The 26,396-nt window shown below is 34.3% G+C and overlaps 1 protein-coding gene and 2 long non-coding RNA genes across 4 annotated transcripts in view; 1 reads left to right on the top strand and 2 right to left on the bottom strand.

The window, feature by feature from the left end:
* Positions 1-1,667: 1,667 nt before the first annotated feature.
* The window catches only part of LOC145807429 (uncharacterized), a 40,381-nt gene continuing 15,652 nt past the window's right edge, over positions 1,668-26,396 (bottom strand). The window contains exon 3 of the long non-coding RNA XR_014350505.1: positions 1,668-1,812. This is a non-coding gene — a long non-coding RNA (uncharacterized LOC145807429). The remainder of the gene's footprint in view (positions 1,813-26,396) is intronic.
* Positions 7,907-13,933, top strand: LOC145807476 (uncharacterized). 2 transcript variants are annotated; one of them, XM_082905762.1, is made up of 7 exons: positions 7,907-8,178; positions 10,479-11,152; positions 11,439-11,591; positions 11,788-11,811; positions 12,118-12,175; positions 12,284-12,417; positions 13,657-13,933. In XM_082905762.1, the coding sequence occupies exons 4-7, from the start codon at positions 11,789-11,791 to the stop codon at positions 13,796-13,798; spliced, it is 357 nt and encodes a 118-aa protein (XP_082761888.1). In that variant the 5' UTR covers positions 7,907-8,178; positions 10,479-11,152; positions 11,439-11,591; position 11,788; the 3' UTR covers positions 13,799-13,933. The 2 variants fall into 2 exon arrangements, with proteins under 2 accessions (XP_082761888.1, XP_082761887.1); XM_082905761.1 differs by lacking the exon at positions 7,907-8,178 and having other exon boundaries at positions 9,794-10,586; positions 11,069-11,152.
* On the bottom strand, positions 15,916-17,727 carry LOC114260451 (uncharacterized). Its single transcript, XR_014350504.1, has 4 exons — positions 17,613-17,727; positions 17,442-17,521; positions 16,716-16,773; positions 15,916-16,254 (listed from the first exon to the last, which is right to left on the bottom strand). It is a non-coding gene; the product is annotated as an uncharacterized LOC114260451 (long non-coding RNA).

The following is a 26,396-nucleotide window of genomic DNA, read 5'->3' on the forward strand; positions in this document are numbered from 1 at the left end:
AAAAGCTACTTCACAGCTTATTTAACAAACACTACCCAGCAACTTAAATCTATAATCTAACAGCTACACCAAACAGATTAACAGCTTCTGATTAAAGTCATAATTCATAATCTGTTAAGGTATAATCTATAATTTATTTTAACAGTTACACTAAACGGGCCATTAAAGGAAAGTTTGCATTTGTACTGTATGATAGCTCGTCTAAGTCCATCTTCATTGCTGCTGTAAGTAAAACCTTATGGTTTCTGATTTGTAATGTTTTTTATTGCCATTATTGCATTTTTGCTCGTATTTATATTTGATATGCGAATGACTGAATTTTCATAGTAGGCGAGGAGCCTAAGAAGGAGACTGGGATGCCTACAGTTGGGAGTGCTGCCTAATTATGGTGAGTCTTCCTCTTCTGATTAATTAGTCACTTATATCACATGTTCCCCCTCATTTAGTATATTTTTGTGTCAGCAAGTAATGGCCCTTTTATGTTAATTAGGATGCCATATACAGTTAACCGCTTATACGAGGCGTAACAATACGGTTGCCTTTTCAAAGCAAATCTGTTCATCTTGGTTGTTCTACAGTTTTGGTCCAAGTGAACTGCTTATTATATGCTATATGGTAAAACCAACATTTCCACTACTACAAAATCATAATTAGATTACAGATTTTAGGTGTGATGTATATCATTTAATCACATGTTTTTTATTTTGTTAAAGTGTGATATTTGAGAGTGTGATTGTTAAGAGTCATTTTTTATCACACTTTTTAACTGTCATTAAAAGATAATTACATCACATATTTTGACGGTGATAATAAATATTTAGATCACAGATTTTAAGTGTGGTTAATAATTAATAAAATCTAAGATTGAACTTAAATAATTCATAACTAATAATGAGATAAGATCATAGTTATATATATTTCTCATCACGGTTAGTGTGTGTGATAAAAAAAGAGTTCGACCATAAAATATGACTATCAATCTCAACATATAAACCGTGATTAAAATTTAAACAAAACTAGTATCTAAAATATAGTTAATATTATTTGTACAAAAATTTTATTTGAATCACAATATTGACCACATATAAATAACTAATAACCTCATATATTTCATAAATGAAAGTTGAATATTAGAAAAATATTTATAATAGAAGTTAAGGAATAAAATGTTTTTTACTATGATTACACAATAAAAATCTAATTAAAAAATGAAAGAACTTGAGAAAAACTCAAAGTTTTTGAATGTTTTGTCTTCTTTGACTACATTTTGTATCTCTCTAAGTAATTGTTGACCTGAATAAAAATAACATAAATTAATTCAGATGTCGTAGCATAAGAATAAACTTACTCATTTTTTTATTATTTAAAAACAAAAATAAAAAATTAATGGATATCCCACTTGCAACTATCAAGCCAAGGCATGGGAGATCTAGCCTATTTTTTTCATTTCAACCACAACAAGAAAGAAAATGCAATTGATAAAATTAATGATCTAGTTGTCCAAACACCTAAAAAGGCCTCAAGGATATATGTAAAATGAGGTGCCTCAAAAATATTATCATGCATGCTCTTGCAATTCTATAAAGAAGTCATTTTCACAAAGAAAGTACAGACTATGCTCTCCAAATTCTTTGAAAATATATATGAAAATAACTTCATCCAGAGCTTATCAGCAATTACATAAAAGAAAAGAAAAAAAAAAATTGATATGAATTCAACAATTACATAAAAACTAAAGGGTTGAAAATTTTTGGTACCTGCCTTTGGTTATACTAATTCCCAATAACAGTTGAATGCAAAAGCTCTCACAACCTGAGAAGCATAGCATTTTTAGAATACAAGAACTCTAACTACCTCCATATCCTAAGAAGAAATTTAGGGAAAATTTAAAGTCAATTGTGAATCAAAGTTACCTACCTAACAAGCCTTCAAATTTGCTAGCAAAATACAATGAATGTTTATGGAATCAAATGACTAAAACTTACATGTCATTCATTTCAGCATATCATATTGACAAATATCAAATTGAGAACTCTCTGGGACTAAACTAGTCATGTCTGTGATCATTAAGAATACAAATACTAATAAGCATAGTTCCATTGAAAAGCTTTCAGCTCACAGATAAATCCTACCAACTATGGTAATGAAATTGAACAAACACAAGTACATTATCCAATAAAAACGGGTGATGCTATGGTACATTTGGATGTACCATACATCAGTTATGAGATTATGTGATTTGATATCATAACTAATATCATATAAATCATAACTATTCTTATATTAATTCATAACTTAGTTATATTTAGTTATTTATATATACCCTATTATCTCATAACTACTATATAACTAAATTAGTTTAATAATTTAATTTTGAATTGACAACCGGTGTAACCGGTTGCCAAACAAGCAAAGTAATCAGAATTCCAAGAGTCCCAAGTCAGTTGCCTCCCTCTCTTGCTCTGGTTCGTGCTCTTGCTCCTCTTCTCCTCCCTCCTCTCTTCCCCCATAGCCGAAGCTGCAGCGATTGCCGAAGTCCAACGGTCAAGCGTCGGGGCCACCATTCTTCAACTTTCTCATCTCTTCCACCATAGCGAGCGAAGAACGATTGGCCTCTCTCTCTTGCTCTTCACCTTTCTCTTCTCTTCCACCATAGCCGAAGCTTCCGCGATGGCCAAAGACCACCAGCCCCGTCGGCGATCCACGCCACCGTTGTTGAAATCTTCTTCACAAGCCATCACTCGGTTCCCATCTCCACCATGGGTTTGTCAGCAAATATTTTCCCTTCTTGTCGAATTGAAAATTTACAAGAGCTCTCTTCTGTAGGTCAGGTATGTTCCTATTTACAGCCACTTAAGATAGCTATGCCATTGGGGCTTTGATTTCAAAACCCTAACCCTTATTGAATATCTAATATTAAGGTTTGTTCTCAGTCAAAATTAACATCTGCAACCACCCAAGATAGGGCTTTGATTTCAAAACCCTAACCCTAAAAACTGAATAGCTGATGATATTAAGTTTTGTTCACATTCAAAATTAACATCGGTTCTCAATCATATTGGCATTTGTTTAATTGCTTTCTCTTTGCTATAGCATTATACGTCTACATGCTGATTAAACACACAGGCGACCCAGCTCAAGCTTTTTTGAGAAAATCTAAAAGTGCACCTAAAGAGAAAAATCTAAACGAGTTTTTTTTGCAATGTAAATTTTTATATAAAATAAATTTTCTCTGTTTTTAAGCTACAAAATTACTTTTAAGTTTTAGTTTTTTTTTTTTTTTAAGTTTGGCAGATCCAAATTTTTATTAGACACAAGTAAAATAAAAAATCTAGACATATTAAACAAACACTAATTTTAACATAATAATGTGTAAAAGAAAATTTATAATAAAATAATATAATCTAATTGGTGTATTTACTTATCTTAAAATGATCTATGGATCGAGCTTGAATGGTGTTGTTTGATAGAATAATTTATCTGGGTCTTGTTTTGATCATATGATTTTGTTATGAAAACCAATAGATATGTAAGAAATTGTAGACCTTGTTTGAGTTTCTGATTAATATGTTGGAATCAAAAGAGCCTTCTTGGATTGTTTAGTACTTCCTGATATGAAATTTTGGATTTGAAAGTTGTGTGCAAGATTAGTGTGATATGGGAAAACCCAACTCATCTTAACACTCTTGTTCAAATTAGAGTTTTATCAAAATTTTCCAAAAAATATGAATAATTTTTTTTTGATGAATTCTTTTCTTTCAACTTAGGCTAGTTGAAGACAGGTGCAACCAATTTTCTTGATGAATTCTTCAAAAATTATTATCTAGAAAATCATTTCGTTGTGTGTACGTGTATTGTGATTTTATTGAACCCTTTGATAATGATAACTTGAACATTGTTTACAGATTCAATGATAATACTTCTTGTTTACCCATTTTTTGGTTTACTAGAAACTTACTTTCCTATGAGAAATGTTACTTTCTCATATTTGTATATTTAAGATATACATATATATATGTATGCGCGCGCACACACACAGGGGTGACCATTGGTTCAATGGTAAAAATCTTAGCCTAATAACCTTGAAGTTATGAGTTTAAGTCTCGAGGTAGCCACTCTGTGTACTATGTCAAAGGTTAGGTGTGTATCCAATCTTTTCCTTCCCCAACACATGTTAATGTGTACTATTTGGGCATTGTTTATATATATATACACACATAGAGATAGCATATCATATGCATATAGGTATGTATATATGCATACATATAATCTACCCTTATACCCATTAGTTTTCTTGATTGTTTGTATCAATCTTTAGACCTTGAAATCATATATTTAATAAATTAGTAATTATATCTCTTGTATTAATTTTTTTTTTACCAGTTTTAGATTTACAGTGAATCTACAGTGTCTAATTACGTAGCATAATGGGGAAATGAGGAGTGGTACCTGGAGGACCCAAGACTAATAGCCCTTAGTAAATGGTTTTTGGTTACCTACTCTTCAAGGAAACATTATTTGACCTTCTCTCTTGACTTCTAAGTTAAAGTTGCTTTTAAATAGCAACTTTTGTGGTAGTATGCCATTTGTTATTTCTTTTGTTTTCAACTATTCTTATTGAAATGTTAGTACCTATGACTCATCAATTATGCCAATAGGCCATTGACAGAACTTACCCATGCTTTGGAAGTTTGGCAGTGATTGCAATTGCAAATTAAAACCTTTCAATAGGTATGGCAAGAAGAAAAAATTTAATTATGGTTTTGGAAAATATGTCTGCATCACTTGCATGTTCTATTCATTTGTGTTATTGCAGATTTTGTACTTTTTTCTTACAGAAAACATGTTGCTATTGTTTGATTATTGAAAGAACAAGATAAAAATTGACTTATAACATAGTCCAATTATTTGAAGATGGTATAGAGCATCTTGGATGTGGACTAATGGGAATTTGTGCTCCAATTCAACATTCTAGTGTAAGTTGTAGAAATGTTTTATTTTAATTTTTAGTCAAAGCCTTTTGGATTCCATTTTAAAATAGTATTTTGTATGCATTGAACGTTGAAAGCATATAGCCTTTTTTTGAAATGTGCCTTCTGGATTTCCCGAAATCTCCAAGCAATCAATGTTGTATGGTACATTCTAATCGTGCTTTATTTATATATTTTGTTACTTAATAACTATCTTTCTAGAGAGAAAAAAAAAAGCATACATTGTTGTGCTAGTTACTTTTTAAGAAGAAAACAAATTGATAGGTACTATTGTTTCTGTTTAGTTTTTAACGGTGAACATATAATTTTTCCTTAGCTGCTATGTTTGTCATAATCTTATTCACTTTGGTATAGTTTTCTCTCTCTCTCTCGCAATTGAAGGTTGTTCATCATGGCTTGCCATATGAAAGTGTTCCATGGGAGCTAATTTTAATTTAAAACTTTCTTTTTAAATGGATGGCTTTTCTAAGCTTATATTTGCTTTAAAATTTGTATGGGTGCTTTAAGTTTTCCATTGTCCCATGTCTCCATGTTGATGATAGAGATAAGAATGTCGTAGTACCCCTTGACATAAACGCACACCAGCCCCAGTATTTTTGTTCAAGAGTTCTATAGTTATTCTAGCTTGCATGTGTGGACACATACTAGCAAGGTGGGTCAGTACAAGGTTAGGTGGGTTTGTGATTCAAGACCTCTCTTGCCAAAGTACTCCTGGCTTTTGCCAACTCATACGACTATGAATGGAAAAAAAACATGTCCTCTTAAGATTCAATGAGGAAACTTGACTCGGGCATTATGTTTATTCACTAAAAGAATTACCCTAGAAACAATAAGCCTAACAGAAAATATATATAGTACTTAAATAGTACTTTCTTTTGCTCAAATGTGTTTGTCTACTTTGTTTTATCACATACCTTTAGATTTGAGTTTTGAACTCTTGATTTAGAATATCAAAGGAAGCTACCGAGGAGAGTTACTGATTTTAAAGAGGGATTATAGAGCAAACATAATAGTTGGCCAAGGTTGGTGGTGTGTTTTCCTATACCTAATCTTAATCTTCTCCTTCATACTTGGCCTCTATTTTTTTTATTTTGTTATTTTTTATTTTTTTGTATACAAGTTTTGGATTCTAAAATTTAGTTGTGGTTTTACTCTAAAACTGAACACTAAACCAAATGCTTTTAAAATTAAAGACAGTCTCTTGCAGGAAATTCATCCAGTTACTTCTGGTCACAATATGGTAAGATATTGAGGTAGATTTTTTTATTCCATTTGCTATTTTAATTATATCTGATTTTTTTATATATAAATTAATTATATCAAATTGTCATTCACAAACCTTTTCCCTGCAATTGAATAAGGGTCATTCACAAGTTAGTTCCTCTATTGGCTCAATAATGGCAGGTAGATGTACATATATTCTAGAATTGCTTAAAGATTATATGGCTCCATTGTGTTAGTTCCTCTATGTTGGTGGTTATTCTCAGTTCCTCTAAATCTTTAGTGTATAGGCTAAATTCTTCTGGTTGTGCTCAAGGCCATCCTGGGGTTCTTAGTGAGAGAATTAATTTAAATTCTTTTCTTTTTTTTCTTTTTTCTTTTTTTTTATGGGGCTTTGGTGAATTTTATAGTAGTTGCAATGTGAACGAATAATGTAGAATTGTCTTTGATGTTATTAAACTGTTGCTACTGATTAAGTAACATGTGAAAATCTAGGTAATGCCCTTTGAAAGTTCATGAATCATGATGCTTTGGGTTATCTTTATGGATATGAGGTTTGAATGCCTTTTTTCGATTAGCTTCTCCCTGCAATTGTATGTTTCATAAGAAACACAACTATGTATCATCACCCATTAGGTACACAACAACCACATTGATTTTTGTTGCTATAGAGCATTACTGGACCTCATCAATTTAATTTAATAGGTATTGCTAAGAAAAATAACATTTATTGGTTTTATTTCTTCCCAAATGCTTAAAGTTTATTACTTTAATTCTAAATTGATTCCATATAGAAAATTGTATTTTGCATCCCAACTTTAACATTTAGCAATATTTTTTATTATTAATTTGTCAAACATGTGTATCGGAAGCTAGCTTATTGGTTAGTCTACTATATACACTAAAATATTCCATCCACCAATTGTGTTACTTATTATTGATTAGTCTCTTGTATACATGGACAAAATGGATTGGAAGTATGGGAGAGTTGGGGGTAAGGAACCCGGTCAACTTGAAATTTTAACTATTGTTGTAATTTCCTTTCGTATAAAATTTACATATTCTCAATCCTTATTGAACAAATTTAGCTTTTGTTTAATTGTTTGCATACAAATTAGTATATCAACCTTGGCTCCATCACCCAAGAAACAAATAAAAAATAGCTTTTTTTAAGTTCAAGTGTGAAATCTTGACTCACAAGTGATGTAGAATGGAGTTTTGACTCCTGAGTTTAATTTGGAGAAGCATTTGTTGAATTTTATTCATTGAATCTTATTTCATTTCTTCTTTGGTTTGCTTTTTCTTATTTGAATTTTTTTCCTGGCACTTTTATTTAGTAAAAAAAAGGAGTAATAGTGATGAGTGACTAGACCTTTCTTTTGTTATTTTTTTTTTCTTATTAAATGCATGTCTTCGAACTAGATTTTCAAAAGACGAGTGATCAAAACAATATTTGGTCATTATATGTTTTGTGAAAGCAGGTTGAAGAGAAATGGTATGCAAGAAGATAAAGAGTATGAATCAAAGAGCTTGTTGAAGGAGCACTAGAAGAGGCTCGCCAACATCAAATTGGGCATTAAATACGCAGAACTGCATGCCATTTCTTAGATTTGCACACATGTAAATATGCACAAGTGCCATCTCACTACAAGAAAATTGGCCTATAACCACGTTTTTGTTATGGCGCCGTTTCAAAGATTTTTAAAATACTTTGCAGACAACTCATTTTAAAAAACACGCGTCCTACTTACTAACATATATCCCCTTTTTTAAGGCCCACGCTTTTTTCATTTTGTTCATTTCTCAGAGTCCCAAGATAGATCTAGGGTTCTGTCTCTTCATCACTCTTCTCTTTCTTATGGTGAAACTAGATCGAGCATCGTAGGCTCTGATTTACGATCTCTCTATCCACCTCTCTCCATCTTGGCTCAAAGCTCTCGATCAGTCCGATTTGAAGATTAATTTTGTGAGTCTCATTCTCTGATTTTTTTGATTTTGTTTATATACGAACACAGATCTGTATCTACGATCTTTGATCTATGTGATATATATATATATATATACACACTAATTTATGTTAAAGAGAACACAGACCGATCGATCGATCGATTGATTTTTAGTCTATTGATCGATATTGAACACACTCTCTCTCTCTCTGAATTTGATCGATTGATTGCTTTCGTTTAGATCTGTAAGTTTTCGTTCAGATCTCTCTCTGTAAGTTTTTGTTCAGATCTGTAATTATTTAGGATTTTTTTTTTATTATTATTTATATTTTTGATTAGTAGTGTATGTTAATGTTAATGTTTTTGAATTATTTTTTTGTTATTTGTAATCTGAATGTGGCAGCAGAGTTTTATCTACTTTCATCAACTTTTGTCGTTTCTTCTGAGCACTTATCGTCATTGGTAAATGCTCTCAATCATCTACAGACTTTAGGGATATCTTTCATTTTCTTATATATATATATATATATATTCATTTTTCTTTTAACACAGCATGACTGTTACTTTATTAATCAATTAAACTTTTCATTGATTAGCAGTTGCAATCATTATTTAATTAGTTTATTTGTCAATATAATTTTTTATATTAGATCCCATGCTCTTCCTGTTAAGTGTCATTACTTTTTATGGATTAAAAGATTGAAATCAAGAAATGGTTTGTTGTTTAATCTCCTTTTAGAATAAATATTATGTTTACTTTATTATGCCTCTGACAAGGATGAATAATAAGCAAAACAGATCAAGTCCTGTTTCTTGATTTTGTTATTGCTAGTGTTAGAATCAAATATATGTTTGCTCTTTACTTGACAGCATTTTCAATGTACTATAATTGTGTTTTGGGGAATGTGGATCATCTAAAATAAGAGACTTTTATTCTTTTCTTGTCAACCTATGTCTCACTAATAAGTCACAACTTTTGGGTTTTGTCTTCTGTAGGAAATTCCAATTCGGAAGAAAGAAAGAAAATGAAAATATAGATTACATACCAAAGCTCCAAACTAGCCCCTTCCATATCACTTCCCCTAGAGATTGTTTCATGTTGATTATTTGCTTATGTAACTGCTAATGTGATTTCACCTTCTGCATTTGCATAACAAATTTGGTTTACAATAAGAAGTTACAGATGGTAGCAGGCTAGCAACCCATTATTTTTTGAGACTTTATCTAAAAAATCAAAATTTGAGCTTATCTTTCTAGTTTTTGAACAATTGGGACTTTGGACAATAAGAATTTTTAATATATTTTTTTTTTTGTGAAACATTAGGCCACCGAGCTAAGGTAACTCCCTCAACATCCCATTTGCCCCGCCAACAATTTAAAAATAAAAATTAAAAATTAAAAATAAAAATTAGAGGAAGAAGTTTAAATGCTCAATGTATAATTCCAATGACAGTATAGCCCCCATACATGTAGGCCCTCACATCATAAGGGTATGTGATTTTAGCCCCCTCCCCTCCCTGTTCTAATATCCCTATTCATATTTGTCCATTTACAGTGGTGGCAATCCTATTGCCTACTAGGTTCTCTCACCACCAGTTGGACTGGATTTTTTTCTTAATTTGGGGAAAAGATGATTGATTTGGAAAAGATTAAATTTGAATTTTCATAAATTAGTTTTTTATTTTAATTTTTATTTTAAACATCTATGAGAGGAAGTTAGGCTGCACCCTAGGGAAGAATTTGGAGAAAATATTTCTAGAGCATAGATACAAATTGGCATGAAAGAACCTGTAAGCAAATGGTAATTATAAATGATCTATAATTGTTCGTCTAATGGATAAGGTGTTTTTTTTTTTTTTTAATTATATCAAGTGTGATGTCCGGTTCGAGTCGTTTTGTTAGAACTACTTCCCTTTCCCCTATTACCCTCTTACCAATTTTTCTTTTTCCTACATATAAATAATATTTTTAAAAATGGCCTATCGCAATTTGCATCATTGTTATGGCTGTGTTGAGGGCCTTTGGGTTTCAACTAGGGTGGGGTTGATCTTGGCAGTGTTCCCTTCTTAGCTGTAAATGGTTTAGAGTCTTGCTCATCATGGGCTCATTTCCAGGATTTTTATTGACTATAACTTTCAATAACAAGCAAATCATACGTCGCACCAAATACAATACATAAAAACCCAATCTTCATGTAAAAATGTGTGGAGTGGAAGCATGCTTTACCCAAACATTTTTCCACTATTAGGGAAGTCTATTGCTGTAAAAAAATCCAGGTGAAGGTTTCTAGTACTAAATCCATTTTACATCTAATCTCTAGGTGATGTCAAGTTTATTATATTTTTATGGCATGTCTGGTTTGCTAAAGGAGATCCTGCTTCACTGGTTCTTCAGCAAGGTATTCTAATACTTTCTGTCTACCAATAAGGTGGCTTCCTCTTTCTTCTCCTTTTAAGTCATAATTTGTATATTTCTCTGTTTGTTGTTTTCACATAATGTCCATTTATCTTTTTTCTTTTTTCCTTTTCCTGCTTTAACAGATTTTAAATACCTCAAGTGTTATGTTAGAATCTTTATACTTACTTGTAAACTTGAAGTTATTGCTAGCTTTAGATCTAGTTAGATTGGATCATATACTTGCTTGATTACATAATGGATATATGTAGTCAGCACATACGAGTTTTGAAGTCAAAATTGTGTTTCCTTAAGCGTGGTACACTGACTGCTTGCCTCTCTTCTTTGTATTGGACAGTTTGTATTCTTGCTTCCCATCTTTCAGTCATTTGAATTTGTTCACCAAATCCTTGCCTTTCTGCTGTGTTTGATAGTTTGTTTTCCTTGCTTTGTATCTGTTGAATTTTGGTATATTGTCCGGATAATACCCTTAACACATTTATAATTCTTCTGCAGTAACATTGTGGATGTGAACTCATATAATGAGTTGAAAGATGCAATTAGTCAGGGGAAATGGGCAAGGGGTCCGTGGTCTGCAAGGTAATTGTTTGTTTATTTGCCTCTTATTTTTTTGACCATGTATATATGGGGTTTATAGGGTTGGTGTGCTTAGTGTCTTTTACACAGACAACATGTAAAAATCTGTCAGATCCTTATGAACATGAAATACCAATATGGTGATAGAGCAGAATGACAAAAATGAATTCAATGTAGGGGACCCCACATGAGCACAAAGCTTAGTTTGGTTTGGTTTTTAGGGTTAATGTTTATGTTTATCATAATGCAATTGTGTACTTCTAAGATCACTACACATTTGGTGGCACAGTGACAAAGATGAGTTGAGGGTGAAAGAAGAAACAGGGGCAACAATTCGGTGTTTTCCTTTTGAACAGCCCGAAGGCAGAAGTAAGACATGCTTGATGACGGGCAATCCAGCAGAGGAAGTTGCAATTTTCGCCAAGTCATACTGAATCTCCAGGCATGCTCTTATATCCATTTTCTGGCAACTATGTTCTCTAATCAATTGATAGTGTTCTTCTTCATAATATGTAGTAATGATTGCACTGGGCTGTGTATTTTATGAATTGTTTTGAAGTTTCAAAGCTAATAGTTCATTATAAGTCATGATTTCTATAGAAATGTACATTTATGAAGACAATTGGATATGTTTGCAGAATGCTACTCAGAAAAGCCAGAAGGTATTTGTGCATGTGCTTTCAGAAATTGACGCTCAAGAAATTAAGGAAATTGGTATGCCACTTAGGATAGAAACCTGAAATAGATGCTACATCTCTCTCTCTCTCTCTCTCTCTCTCTCTCTCTCTTGCATCTTCTTTTTCTTTTTTCTCAGCGTCTTCTCTCATTTTTTGTTGATTTTAAAGAAGATGCCAAGTTGCCAACTTACTTAGTGCCTCTAAAAAATTCACATATATGATATATGTGCATATTATCTTGTTTTTGTATCAGCTTCAACTTTGATTTCTACTGTCTTCTTTATTCAACAGGGTTGAGCACTTGCTGAGGGATGTGAAGGATACAACCATTAGCACCCTTGCAACAGAGGTATTCTTTCTTTACTGTTCTAGTTTCCTTTTCAATTGGACTATTTTTAAATTTTTTCCTTTTAACTTTTCCTCCAAGAAGCTAAGGGTTTAATTGTGCTCAACATAGGCAGCTATATGGGTGGAGTTGATCTTTGGCAAAATGATTATAAGCATGATGATGATTTCAATCTTCAGTCCATGCATGACAAAACGCTTGAGGTGGTGTGCATTTCTGGAGCATGGCACCTTGGCAAACTTCAGGTACAAAATCTTGGTTTATGCTAATCCTCCAAATCATTGTAATAAGTGATTGAAATGGGTTCACCGAGCTGCCAAAATGTATGCTTCATAGTAAGTTTATTTGTATATGCTACCACAATGAGTTCTATGTGTATACCTATGTTTTGGTTTCATGGGTACTGTCCTTTTCTTTTCTTCTCTTTCTTCCTTTCCCAAAATCCCTCTACAGGTGTGTAGGAGAGAAGAAATAAAATTTACTTTTTGGAAGCTAAAATCTTGTTAAAACAGGTGTTTAATTTTTAAAAGATTATGAGATGTTATCTTCAATGCTAATTTAAAAAGTATATGTGCATGTCAAAAGTTTATGTTCACCTTTATAATGCCAAGCCTTTCTTACTACTATACTATATGAGCCTAAGCCTTGCATAGGAAAACCTTATTTGCGCAAATCTGTCACAACTACTAGAACTTTGGCTCTAGTATCCCCTAATTGGTTTGTACTACTTCATTTGTATTATGTTAATCTGAAATCTAAATTTGATTGCTTTTTAAATACACATAAAGGACTCTTTTTATTTGTCTTCTTTTTCCTTTTGACTAGCCTGTTTGGAAATACACCTTACTCTCTGTCTCTATCATCAAATCACTCTATTAGAACATAATATTTTGGGTTAATTTCATAGATATCTCTTCGGCTATCATTTAATATCTCTTAAATCTATCTCTCAATTAAAAAAATCATTAGACTTGGACATTGCAGCACTTTTGTTACTGCCTTGTGAGGGAGATGGTGAATTGTTTGGTGGATAGACAATAGTACTGTGCATAGCAATAGTATCAGGAAAGGAAGCATTATTAGAAATGGCTGATATATATATATATATGCAGATTTGAGTCTTGAATTTGACGTACTTGGAATTAAGTGGGTGCAAAATTGGAATGAGATATGCTATTGCAAACTTGCTAGCTTAATGTCCTATTGGGTGATGGATATATATGGATATATGTTTTATGTTGAACTTTATGATTACTGATATCAATATGGATTGATGATTGTTTTCTTTATGAAATTTTCTTTTGTTGAGAATTAGTCTCTGTAGCTTATATTTCCATTTCACTGTTATAATTACCTATTGAGAATTAGTCTTTTGTTGAGAATTAACTGTTTATGGATAATTGTTTTCTATTGTTTATGATTATTGATATCAACTTCTCTCTCCCTCTCTCCCCCCCCCCCCAAATTGTATACATGTTTTTAAGTTCAGGGAACAACAGAGATAAATGGAAAAAATGCATTGGAGACAAAGATGAAGAGGCTAGATTACAAGTCAACAAAACTCATATTCCCAATGTAATTGCAGAGACGCATGACACTGCAAAAAGGGGCATCCTATTTTGGTGAACTAGGTTGATATGGTAGGAAAAGGATTTGTATGTGAATGTGGTTATTGTGAATGAGAATATGAATATCAAGTTGGCTTAAATGCCCAGATTCCTATTTTGGCTCAAATAGAGGGGCATCATATTTTGGTGACTCCTTAATGTTGTTCAAATGATTTATGTGAATTTTTTTTTTTTTTTTTTGCACAATGATTGTGGACTATCATTTGATAAGATTTTACTATGTGAATGGGAATTATTATTTCATATTAGTGCTATTTTTTAGTTTTATTATTGGTATTTTTTTAGGTCAATAACATAAAATCAGCATAAATTTTTTTTAAAAAAAACAAAAAGGCTATCACGGCGTTTCTAAAAACATCGCTAAACGGTTGGATTTTTCTTTGGCGAAAAGAGATAAGATGGCATTTTAAAAACGTCGCTAAATATAACTTTTAGCAGCATTTTTAGAAAACACCGTCTATAGTAATATAGCGACGTTTCTAAAGCGTCACAAAGTTATAGCGACCGCCGCATCTTCGACGTTTGGTGCTAAACGTCACAAAAGGTTTTGATGGCGTTTTGTGACCTTTAGCGGCGTTTTTTAAACGCCGCTAAAACCCTCATTTCCAGCAGTGTCTCTTTGTAGATCGAGTTTTATCTTTTTGGATTGGATTGTGATTCTTGGCAATGGTTTCCATATAACAATTGAATTGTATTGACAATATGTATGATTGGATCAAATGAGTTTAAACTTCTTTTTTTGGGTATTGTAATGGCTACACGGGTTTTGATAATCTTGTTTTGTGTTTGATAATGTATTTTATGTTATGATAATCTAATGTTCTTACCAATCAAGTGTCAGATTGTGTTTTGATGTCAGTTAATCTCTTTGAAAATTGGTTGAGATTGCATTAGGCTATGGCAAGAATGCCAACACTATAGACCAATTCTTTTAGGCCAATCAATTATGTATACAAGCCACGAGTCTTGGTCCAAATAGACTACTGCAATTGAATTGATTATGAATACAAGCCACAACACATTTGCAAGAATCAATTTTACAAGACAATTTATAAAAACAAAGTGTTTTATAATCGATTGTTTAATTGATTATGTAATCATTTGTCATTCCAACTCAATTGAAAGCCAATCAATTGTTCATAAAATCCAAGTATCCACTTTTTTTTATGTTGACATAGTTCTTGTTGCAAGTTATATTTTTTTGCATTTAAGAGGTTTGTAAAATGCATCATAGAAGCAATTTGTTACAAACTAGTATTTGATCAACTAGTATGGACAAATGCTGTGAAAAAAGGATATCATAGTATTCAAGAAATGCTATCAAAGAGCTAGCAATTACTAAAAGATTTTTATCGTAACACTTAGTGCATACAATGAAATATCTTTAACAGCAAAATTAGCCAAAATTTTATTTTCATCCAAATATATAAAAACACTCAACTAAAAAAATATAAAAATTCAATTCATTAAACATAAACTCCAATAACAATAATTATATCGTCCTCACAAAATAGTCGGGAAAAAAGTTCTATTTGCTGCCTAAATTTTTTATCGCTAAATATATATTTACTGCGACGAAACCATTTTATAGCTAAAACAGTTTAGTCGCCAAAAGTGATATTTTCCCGACTAAATATGTTAGTCACCAACTGTCACATTCCAGAACGAAATATGTTAGTCGCCAATTGTTACATTCCTCAACGAAACATATTAGTCACCAAAAGTCACATACCACAAAACATGTTAGTAACCAAAAGTAATATTTGTGTGACTAAAACTTTAGTCGGCAATAAACCTATTCACGACCAAACACTTTGGTTGCCAAAATTAATAATTTTACCAACTATTTATTTAATAGCCAAATGTACCTTTTGCCAAACAACATTTTGATTGCTAAATATGAGTGGTGTGACACTGACTAACAATACTACTTGTCTTTCCCGACTAATCACTTAGTCACCAAAAGAGAAAAAATAAAACCAATTTTTGATCGCCAATTCAATCCTTTTTGTTTATCAAAATATAATAATTCATTCAATCAATTCAATATAACCTCTAAGTTGCAAGAATAATTCAAACCAACAAAATCAATTGAATCATGAACATCCAACAAAATATATAAATCATCCAATTCTTAAACCTTTTTAATTAAAATCATCAACTATTTTAAGTTTTCATCTAGAAGTAATTCAAAATTACATAATCGTCCAATCCAAAATGTCACGTAATCTATATAATCATCCAATTCACATCCATCTAGCTTAAAAATTTAAAACATAACAAGTACTTGTTATTATGTTTCAAATTTTTATCCATACGCATTTATTTAAAAATATAACTAATGGTCTACCCAAATATTTTTCATACACATCCAAAAATATATAATCTTTCAAAAAATGAAACAAATGCCAACTAGTCCTGTACAATTTCAGCTTGTTGCACGAGTTCATCCATCTGTACCAAAAAAAAAAAAAAAGATAAAAAAAATGTTAGGTAATGTTTTTATGAAAATATTTGCACATCAAATGATTGTAAAATTGGACCCAAAAAAAAAAAGATCTATGGAAAGTAGCTAGGTAACATGAACAAGAAAGTAAAGGTACAAATTAAAATGATACTTTTTATATTTTTTCCTCACATTTTTGTCTCTAATTCTCTAACTGTGTTTCCTAGTGACACGCCACTTGCTCTCACAAGTTTGTTTAATCTAGGCTGAGGTGACCGTGGTGATCTCAAGGCTACTTCCAATTTTCGCCCCCCAAACGGCCCGTTTTTGCCTTTTTTCTCACATGTTTTTGTCTAAATCTCTAACCGTGTGTCCAAAGAATTAAGGCCAAGTTAAAGAGACAATAGTAAAAGTAAAACAAAGATTCAAAGGCTTCTCAAAGTCATCGTATAAAAGGAACACAACTCACTTGAAGAGAAATTTAAATATATGTTCCAAGGGGTTGACATTCTTGGTAAGAAATCATCCTAGAAACATTAAGTTGAGATGGCATGTTAGTACACTATTGGAGCAATATTCGCTAGATAAATTTAACCCATATTCAAAAACTCAACAACCAATTAAACAAAAGTTAAGAGTTGAGTAACGTGAAATTTTATAAGAGTGTTCCTAACTATTTTCTAATTATATTTTTGGTAATAATAGCCACATGCATCCACATACATTCACTTCAACTTGCCGCATTCAAAAATTTAAAATTACACATCACAAACAAGAAGAAACGATAATCTAGACCCTTTCATTAATATGGAAAATCATATTGGCAATTTAGCATACATTCTAGAAGAAACTATTTAACATTAATTTTTCTTTAAATTTCTTAAAGAATATATTGTATAAATTGATAAAATGTTCAACTATTTTTTTTTTTTATTTGTATTAAAGACTCCTATATGTAAATCCACAACAATTGACAAATTAATGTTTATAAATTATAAATCCAGAATGGTACACCAAAAGGTAGTGGTATGCTCATGATAACTAATTGATACACAGCTACTTCACCTAAAATTCTGATCGAATATGAGAAACTTAACCTTCTAGGTTGGAGAAAATTTGGAAGAGACATACAAACTACTAGCTTTTCCTTTGAAACTTATAATCAACATGAAGAGTGAATTGATTGCAATTTTACCTGACTACTATCCCCATCCACAAGATCACTCATGGCAATTCTATGCTCATACTCAACCAGAGGCCCTGCTTTGCTTACTTCTACAATCAAATCAAATTAAACCCAAATCAAAATGTGAACATCATGCTAAAGATTATTTGAAAAAAAAAATTAAAAGGACAGAAAAACAACCTCCTCGTCACAAAGTCAAACCCTCGACTTCTTCCACTTATCTTGCCATAGTGCTTCACTTTATCATCCACCTCTGATGGAGTCAGTTTTGCACCCCATTTATAGCAGAGATTCTAAAAGAAGAATGAAATCGTAACAAATAAAAAAATTATGAACAAATTTAAAGCCAACGACCTTATATATTTAATCATACATAATGAAACAAGCTCACTTAATCTTCTGAAAGTTGAATGTCAAAAAGTTTCACGCTTGAGATATACCAAGACTTCTATTTACAACGAATTTTTCTAATATTTATATTTTTTAATGTCAAACTTATATTTACGACATGCATTGATAAGTCAAACTCATGCATGCATAACCTAAATATATCCTTCGAATGATTTCATATATGGAAGCTCATAAATAATGATGCTTTCTATTTTGAGGTCTGTCTTAAGTATTAGGAAATTTAAAACAAACCTGGAACATGGATACAGGATCGCAACAAATTTCAATCAACAACAAATTGTAAAAGAGGTAATAATTTGAAAACAAAAAAACAGAAACAAAAGCAAACCATTCAAAATTTCAATCAGCAATCAAAGAATGTAACCTATTCAAATCCACAACCCAACACACACACACACACACACAAAAAAAAAAAAAAATCAAAAACATTAAAAAAAAAAACAAAACAAAACAAAAAAACAAAACCCTAACCAATTATGATAAATATGACAATGTTAATCTATTGCGACCATTCAATTACCTTGAAGTCCTGAGCAATTTCATGGACAAGCCTCTTGAATGGAAGCTTCAAGATCAGGAGCTCAATACTCTTTTGGTACCTACAAATTTCATTACACATCAATTAATTAAGATAACAAAGAATCTAAAAAACACGAGAATTGTTATAAATATAATAACCATGATTCAAGCTTTAATTCACTAAGTAGAGAAGAATTTACTTGCCAAAAGAGGTGACTTCCTAGTTGTAAGAAGGGCTACCAAAAAAATTTGTTTGTTTAGAACAGCAAAAACCAGTGAACTCAACACTATCATGAAGAGCCAAAGACAAAGGCATTAAATCTGCTTCAAAAACTATGAAATATAGTGGCTAAGGATTTGCAAACCATCATTTAAAAACCAATGCTGTGAAGCCACAATCTAACAAAAGCAAAGTTACTATTGAAGCAACACTATATATAACATTTTTTTTATTTGATATTTTGAGAGAAAAATTGTAACAACCCTCATACTGTTTACCGATTAATGACTGCTTGATTACCGATAACCATCGATTACCGTTAAACTGAATTGATTACGACTGATAATTGGACTGGTTAGAGTACTGAACTGACTGACTGAAAACTGGAACTGAATTGACTGAGTATGTACGTTTGAATTGCATTCTATCTGTTGATTGTTTATTTGATCTGTTCGTATTTTAGTGTTTAAACTGCTAATTGAAGGCCTTATCGGCGGCCGAATCCGAAATTGATAAATGTTTTATGATTGTCATAATTAATGTGATTTTATGGTATAATTATCTGAAAACTGATTAGGTGTGAGTAAATTAGATTAAATATTGATCAATTGCTTAAGTTGGCCTTATTTACCAAACTACCCCTAGTGGCCACTATCTCAATATAACATGTGAGCCTTGTATACACTTGAAACAAACATTTCCTCAGCCCTTTTTCCTTGCTCTAGCCGACCAAGAGAGGGAGAGAGTGAGAGAACTTGAAGTCCATCTTGAATTTTGCTTGTTAATTGAAGAACTTGAAGGTTGATTGTATATTTGAGCTCCTAGTCTTCTAATTCAAGGAACCTAGGTATGAATTTCATCTTTTGATTTTGTCTTTAAGTTGATTCATGCATGGTTCACGTCTAATTGCAGAGCTAAGTCATGTTTTAGTTCATACATGTTGATATAGAGCTCATTTCATGCTTGCATGTTTGAATTGTTAAGTTGTGAGTTGATTTCATGGTAAAATGGTGCATGCATGTCCATAACCTTGTAATGGTCCATGTTTTCAACTTGTTTTTGGATCAATGGGCTCACTAGAGCATGTTTTGAAGCTTTGAATCGATTTGAATTCATGCATGTTTGCATGTTCATATTGTTCATGAAATTGGTTTGAAATTGGGTTTGAATTAAACACCCTTGGGCTTTGATTTCTCAAATTGAGCTTTGAACCATGTTATTCTATGTGTTTATAAATGTTTTCCAGAAAATGGGCCCAAGAGGATTGGTTTTGATACATTTAAACTTGGTTTTGGCTTGGAGGTGCAATCTGGGTTTTCCAGATTTTGCACTTCCGCTCGAGCGGGGAAAGTGACGCTCGAGCGTGAAATCTGAGCATCCAGCATCTCTCTGCACTGTTTTACAGTCCGCTCGAGCGGAGGATTGGGCGCTCGAGCGGAGTCATGTCTCAAGCTCAAGCGGGCATCGAGCGGAGATTTCACCCATCCAGTACTTTTACAGTACGCTCGAGCGGGAAAGTTTACGCTCGAGCGTGTACCTTTGTTGCATGTCCGCTCGAGCGGGGAAACATGCGCTCGAGCGGGACTCTGTTTTTCTGAAAATCTTGAAACAGTCTTCTGATCACATCTTTGCATCCTCATTTCATTCTAGGCATTCTTAGGCCTAGTTTAAGACATCTTGTTGAGGATAGATGTAGAGCACACCGAGGCATTATGGGTTAAATTATGTTATCTCCCAACTGTGTAGCTTAGTGTGTGTTCAACCTGTGAACTGTGTAGGGTTGGCGACTGGGGAGACACGCTCTAGCATACTGTAGCCCAAACTCTGTGAGTAACAATTGTGTAAAGATATGTTCAAATGATTATCTTCTGAATACTGAACTGAACTGTTTACTGAACTGATATTGTTTACTGAATGAATGTATGTCCTATCTTCTGAACTGTATTGTGGCATCCTTAGCACCTACTGTTTACTGTTACTGTTACAGAGATCTCTGTCGGTTCCCTCGTGGGACTACTACTGTTTACTGATTGATGGCCATCATTACTGTTCGGTCTTTGAGACCTACTGTTTACTGCTATGCTAATGGATGTACCACATATAACTGAATAACTGTTCTGACTGAAAGACTGAAGTATTGTTTAATGAACTGATTTCAATACTGTAAGGACATTTCATTCTTAACCCCTTTACGCATTATGTTATTCACTGGGCTTTAGCTCACTGTTTATATATATATATATATATATATGTAGGTGCTCAGCCACCAGATCGGAGCTAGGAGCGTGGGTTAGACTCCAGTTTTGTCAAGCCAGCCTTTGTGCCTCACTGAGAGGTTCCGAGTTGCCATGCTATGGCTTTGGGGTGTCTTGTTTTTCCCCCGTCTGTCTCCATACTGTTTGGATCACTGTATAGACTGTTAACTGCTAACTGTACTGTTATCAAGGGATTAGGTCCCTGTACTGTGTGACTGTAAATTTTGTATAGACTGTACTGTTTGTATATGTGAATGCATGAAAAATCTTTTTGGCATACAGACTGACACAGCTCAATGGACATTATTCATTTACTGTATTGGCTTCCGCCAGGCCCTGTACTCTGTTTTACTATACTACTGTTCTGCAGGCCTTCGGTAATCTCAGATTACTGGCCGGTTACGGTGCTAAACCCATAGGGCCGGGTTTGGGTCGTGACAGAGTGGTATCAAAGCGATACTTAACCACGAGTTGTACCGCACACACGTGTCCAAATGAGCTATAGGGTGTCCTAGAAAAGTGATTAGGGCATTTCATGAACTTGAAAAGTGTGTGGCTACGTTATGACTGAATATATGTTGATGTGATAACTGTCTAAATATGCAATTGTTTATGTTACAATTTATAACTGTTATAACTGCTTATAGTGAAATGGACAATGCAAATGAACCTGAATCCTCATCTACTGAGGCAAGAATGGAAAGAATGGAAAGAATGATGGAACTGATAACCGCTAGACTTGAACAACAACAGAACCAACAGCCCCTACCTCCTCCTCCTCCGGTACAGCCGAAACCTAATGCGAATGTGAATGATGGGGATATTATTGCTCTCACCCATAAATTCAGCAAGATGAAACCGCCATCCTTTCAGGGAGGACTGGAACCGCTAAAGGCTGAAGCTTGGGTGCTTGAAACAGAAAAACTATTTGAAGTGTTTCCGTGCTCAGAAGCGAACAAAGTATTGTTAGCTACCTTCACCCTACAAGAAGAAGCTAGAAGGTGGTGGATGTTGATCCGCGATACAAATACTGTTATGACTTGGGCTCAGTTCAAGGAGTCCTTCTTTGAAAAGTATTTCCCTCAGTGTGTCAGGGATAGAAAAGTGACTGAATTTGAACAGCTGAAGCAGGGCACAATGTCCGTTGCGGAATATGAGACGAAATTCACCGAGCTTGCTAGATATGCACCGCATATGGTGGATACTGAATATAAGAAGGCCAGGAAATTTGAAGGCGGCCTTAATGTTGCAATTCTCGACAGAATAAATGTTTTGAAGCTACCGAACTATGTAAATGTTCTTGACCGAGCCTTGATGGCTGAATCAAACATTGAAGCACTGAAAACTGAAATACCAACGTCGGAATGGCGTAGTAAGAGGCAGGGTTTTAAATTCAAGAAAGGCAAGCACAACCCGGCCAACAAGAAACAGAATACGGGATCGACAACTAGCCCCAGCCAAGGGAGTGGTTTCATACCACCCTGTTCTGAGTGTGGCAAGAAGCACAAAGGGGTCTGCTACAAAATATCTGAAGCCTGTTACAGGTGTGGCAAGGTGGGTCACATGGTTAAAGACTGCCCCTCTGCTCCACAAGCCAGTAGTAAAGCTGCACCAAGCGTGGCAGCATCAACTGTAGCACCAAAGCCTAACCCCAAGGCTACCGGGAAAGAGCCCATGAGGTAGGGCAGAGTGTTCGCCCTAGTACCGGGAGACGTGCAAAATACTGAAACCGTTGTGTCAGGTATCCTCTCTATTTGTACACAAAATGCATATGTATTGATTGATTCAGGGTCTACACATTCTTATGTATCGCATGCTTTCTCACGGAAATTGAATAGACCCTTAGAACCCATGAACTATCTGCTAGCCGTATCATCACCCGTAGGAGGATCCATGACATGTGCTTATATGTACCCCGCATGTGAAATCATTGTTGGGGATATGCATCTGTTTATTGATTTACTACCATTGAACATTGATCGTTTTGATGTAATATTGGGGATGGATTGGTTACAAAAATATCATGCCACTATTGATTGTGTGACCAAGCAAGTTGTTTTTCGCCCACCTGGTTTGCCTGAATTTGTGTTTAATGGGAGTGGAGTAGTACCTCCCCCGTATTTGATTTCGTCAGTGAAAGCCGTTAAATTAATTAGAAAGGGATGTAAGGGATATCTGTGTTCTGTACTGACTGTATCTATTGATGATAATGCTAATGTGAACTGTATTCCTATAGTCAGAGAATTCCCAGATGTCTTTCCAGACAATTTGCCAGGAGATTTGATTGACAGGGAGATTGAGTTTACTGTTGATGTGGTTCCCGGAACACAGCCGGTTTCTAAAGCTCCGTACCGAATGGCTCCAACTGAATTGAAAGAACTGAAAGTGCAACTGCAAGAACTGTTAGATAAAAAGTTCATCAGACCCAATACCTCACCATGGGGTGCGCCTGTTTTGTTTGTAAAGAAGAAAGACGGCTCACTGAGACTGTGCATTGACTATCGTGAACTGAATAAGGTAACTGTAAAAAATAAATACCCATTACCGCGTATTGATGACCTGTTTGATCAATTACATGGTGCTAAAGTATTTTCGAAGATTGATCTCAGATCCGAATACCATCAGTTGAAAGTTAAATCAGATGACATTGATAAAACTGCTTTTAGAACGAGGTATGGACATTACGAATTTTTAGTTATGCCTTTTGGAGTCACGAACGCACCAGCTGCATTTATAGACCTCATGAACAGAATTTTTAAACCATACCTTGACAACTTTATTGTTGTATTTATTGATGACATATTGATTTACTCCAAGAATATAGAAGAACATGAACATCATCTGAGACTTGCCCTACACACCTTAAGAGAACAGAAACTGTATGCTAAACTGTCTAAATGTGAATTTTGGCTTGACCATGTTATGTTTTTGGGGCATGTTGTTGGCAAAGATGGAATTTCTGTTGATCCGCAGAAAATTGAAGCTGTAGTGAACTGGCCTAGACCGACAAACGTGACTGAAGTCCGAAGCTTTTTGGGTTTGGCTGGATATTACAGAAGATTTGTCAGAAATTTCTCCAAAATTGCTTTACCGTTGACTCAACTGACTCAAAAGGGGATACCATTTGACTGGACTGACCAAAGAGAATCTGCTTTTCAGGAGTTGAAAACTCGATTAGTGACTGCACCTGTTCTGACTTTACCTTCAGGTACGGATGGTTATACTGTCTTTAGTGATGCTTCTCATAAGGGTTTGGGATGTGTTTTAATGCAGAATGGGAGAGTAATTGCCTATGCTTCCCGACAACTGAGACCGCATGAAAAAAACTACCCGACCCATGATCTGGAACTTGCTGCAGTAGTATTTGCACTGAAAATCTGGCGTCACTATCTGTACGGGGTGACATGTGAAGTATATATCGACCACAAGAGTTTGAAATATTTCTTCACATAGAAAGAACTGAACATGAGACAGCGGAGATGGCTAGAACTGATTAAAGACTATGACCTGCAGATTTTGTACCATCCGGGAAAAGCCAATACCGTTACCGATGCATTGAGTCGGAAATCAATTGGAAACGTAGCATGTTTGCTTACCGGACAGAAAGAGTTTCTTTGTGACCTTGAAAAATCTGAAATCGAAATTGTTTTGCGAGAACAAGGTGGAACCTTAGCTGCTATTTCTGCTCAACCGGCACTGATTGAAGAAATTAAAGAGAAACAGCAACAGGATGACTTCTTGAAGAAAATCATCGAAGAAAGAGAATCTAAACCGAGACCGGGATTCAAATTTGAGAACAATGTACTGAAATTTCATGAAAGACTGTGTGTACCAAATGATACTGGACTGAAAAGAAGAGTTCTGCAAGAGGGCCATAATTCAAAATTGTCTATCCACCCGGGGAATACGAAAATGTATCAAGACCTGAAACAGAATTTCTGGTGGCCAGGAATGAAGAAAGAAATTACCGATTTTGTATCGAAATGTCTTCACTGCCAACAAGTTAAAGCTGAACATCAACAACCTGCCGGATTGTTACAACCCCTACCCATACCAGAGTGGAAATGGGAGCATATCACGATGGATTTTATCGTTGGGTTACCTCGCTCCAGAAAAGGTATGGATTCAATTTGGGTTATTGTTGATAGACTAACCAAATCTGCTCACTTCTTACCTGTCAAGACAATCTATAATGCGGACAAATTGGCTATTATCTATATTGATGAAATTGTGAGACTGCATGGAGTGCCTGTGTCTATTGTTTCTGACAGGGATTCGAAGTTTACATCGAGGTTTTGGCAAAGTCTACAGACTGCATTGGGTATTGATTTGAGGCTGAGTAGTGCCTATCATCCTCAGACAGATGGCCAATCAGAAAGGACCATCCAAACTCTGGAGGATTTACTGAGAATGTGTGTCCTTGATTTTCAGGGAGATTGGGAGAGTCATCTGCCATTAGTTGAATTCGCCTACAACAACAGCTACCATTAGAGTATTGGTATGGCGCCTTTCGAGGCATTGTATGGCAGAAAATGTAGATCTCCGATTTGCTGGGCAGAAGTTGGAGATGGGCCTTTGCTTGGGCCCGAGATTGTTTATGAAACAACTGAGAAAGTGAAACTGATACAACAAAGATTGAAAACTGCACAGAGCAGACAGAAGAGTTATGCTGACGTCAGAAGACGAGACAGAGAGTATGAAGTGGATGATCACGTATTTGTAAAAGTGACACCGATGAAAGGCCAGACTCATTTTGGAGTCAAAGGCAAGTTAGCACCGAGATACGTCGGACCATATGAGATTATTGAGAAAATCAATCCGGTGGCGTATCAAGTTGCGCTCCCTCCTGAAATGGAGCATATGCATAATGTTTTCCACATTTCGATGTTAAGAGATTATCTCCGGGATCCCTTCCATGTAATAGAGCCTACCCACGTAGTGTTGAGTGATGACTACACTTACGAGGAACGGCCTATACAGATTGTAAACAGACGGATCAAGAAACTGAGGAACAAAGAGATCCCGCTAGTGAAAGTCGACTGGCAGAACCATGGTGGCATGTATGCCACTTGGGAAAGGGAAGATGACATGGCTAAAAGATATCCTGAACTATTTCCACTGAACCCTGTTTTCTTCCAGAATGAAGGTAACTCGAGTTTAGAGGACTAAACTCTTTATAAGGAGGGGAGACTGTAACAACCCTCATACTGTTTACCGATTAATGACTGCTTGATTACCGATAACCATCGATTACCGTTAAACTGAATTGATTACGACTGATAATTGGACTGGTTAGAGTACTGAACTGACTGACTGAAAACTGGAACTGAATTGACTGAGTATGTACGTTTGAATTGCATTCTATCTGTTGATTGTTTATTTGATCTGTTCGTATTTTAGTGTTTAAACTGCTAATTGAAGGCCTTATCGGCGGCCGAATCCGGAATTGATTAATGTTTTATGATTGTCATAATTAATGTGATTTTATGGTATAATTATCTGAAAACTGATTAGGTGTGAGTAAATTAGATTAAATATTGATCAATTGCTTAAGTTGGC

Source organism: Camellia sinensis, chromosome 14, assembly GCF_055761805.1.
Source record: "Camellia sinensis isolate YWXY chromosome 14, ASM5576180v1, whole genome shotgun sequence".
Classification (NCBI taxonomy): domain Eukaryota; kingdom Viridiplantae; phylum Streptophyta; class Magnoliopsida; order Ericales; family Theaceae; genus Camellia; species Camellia sinensis.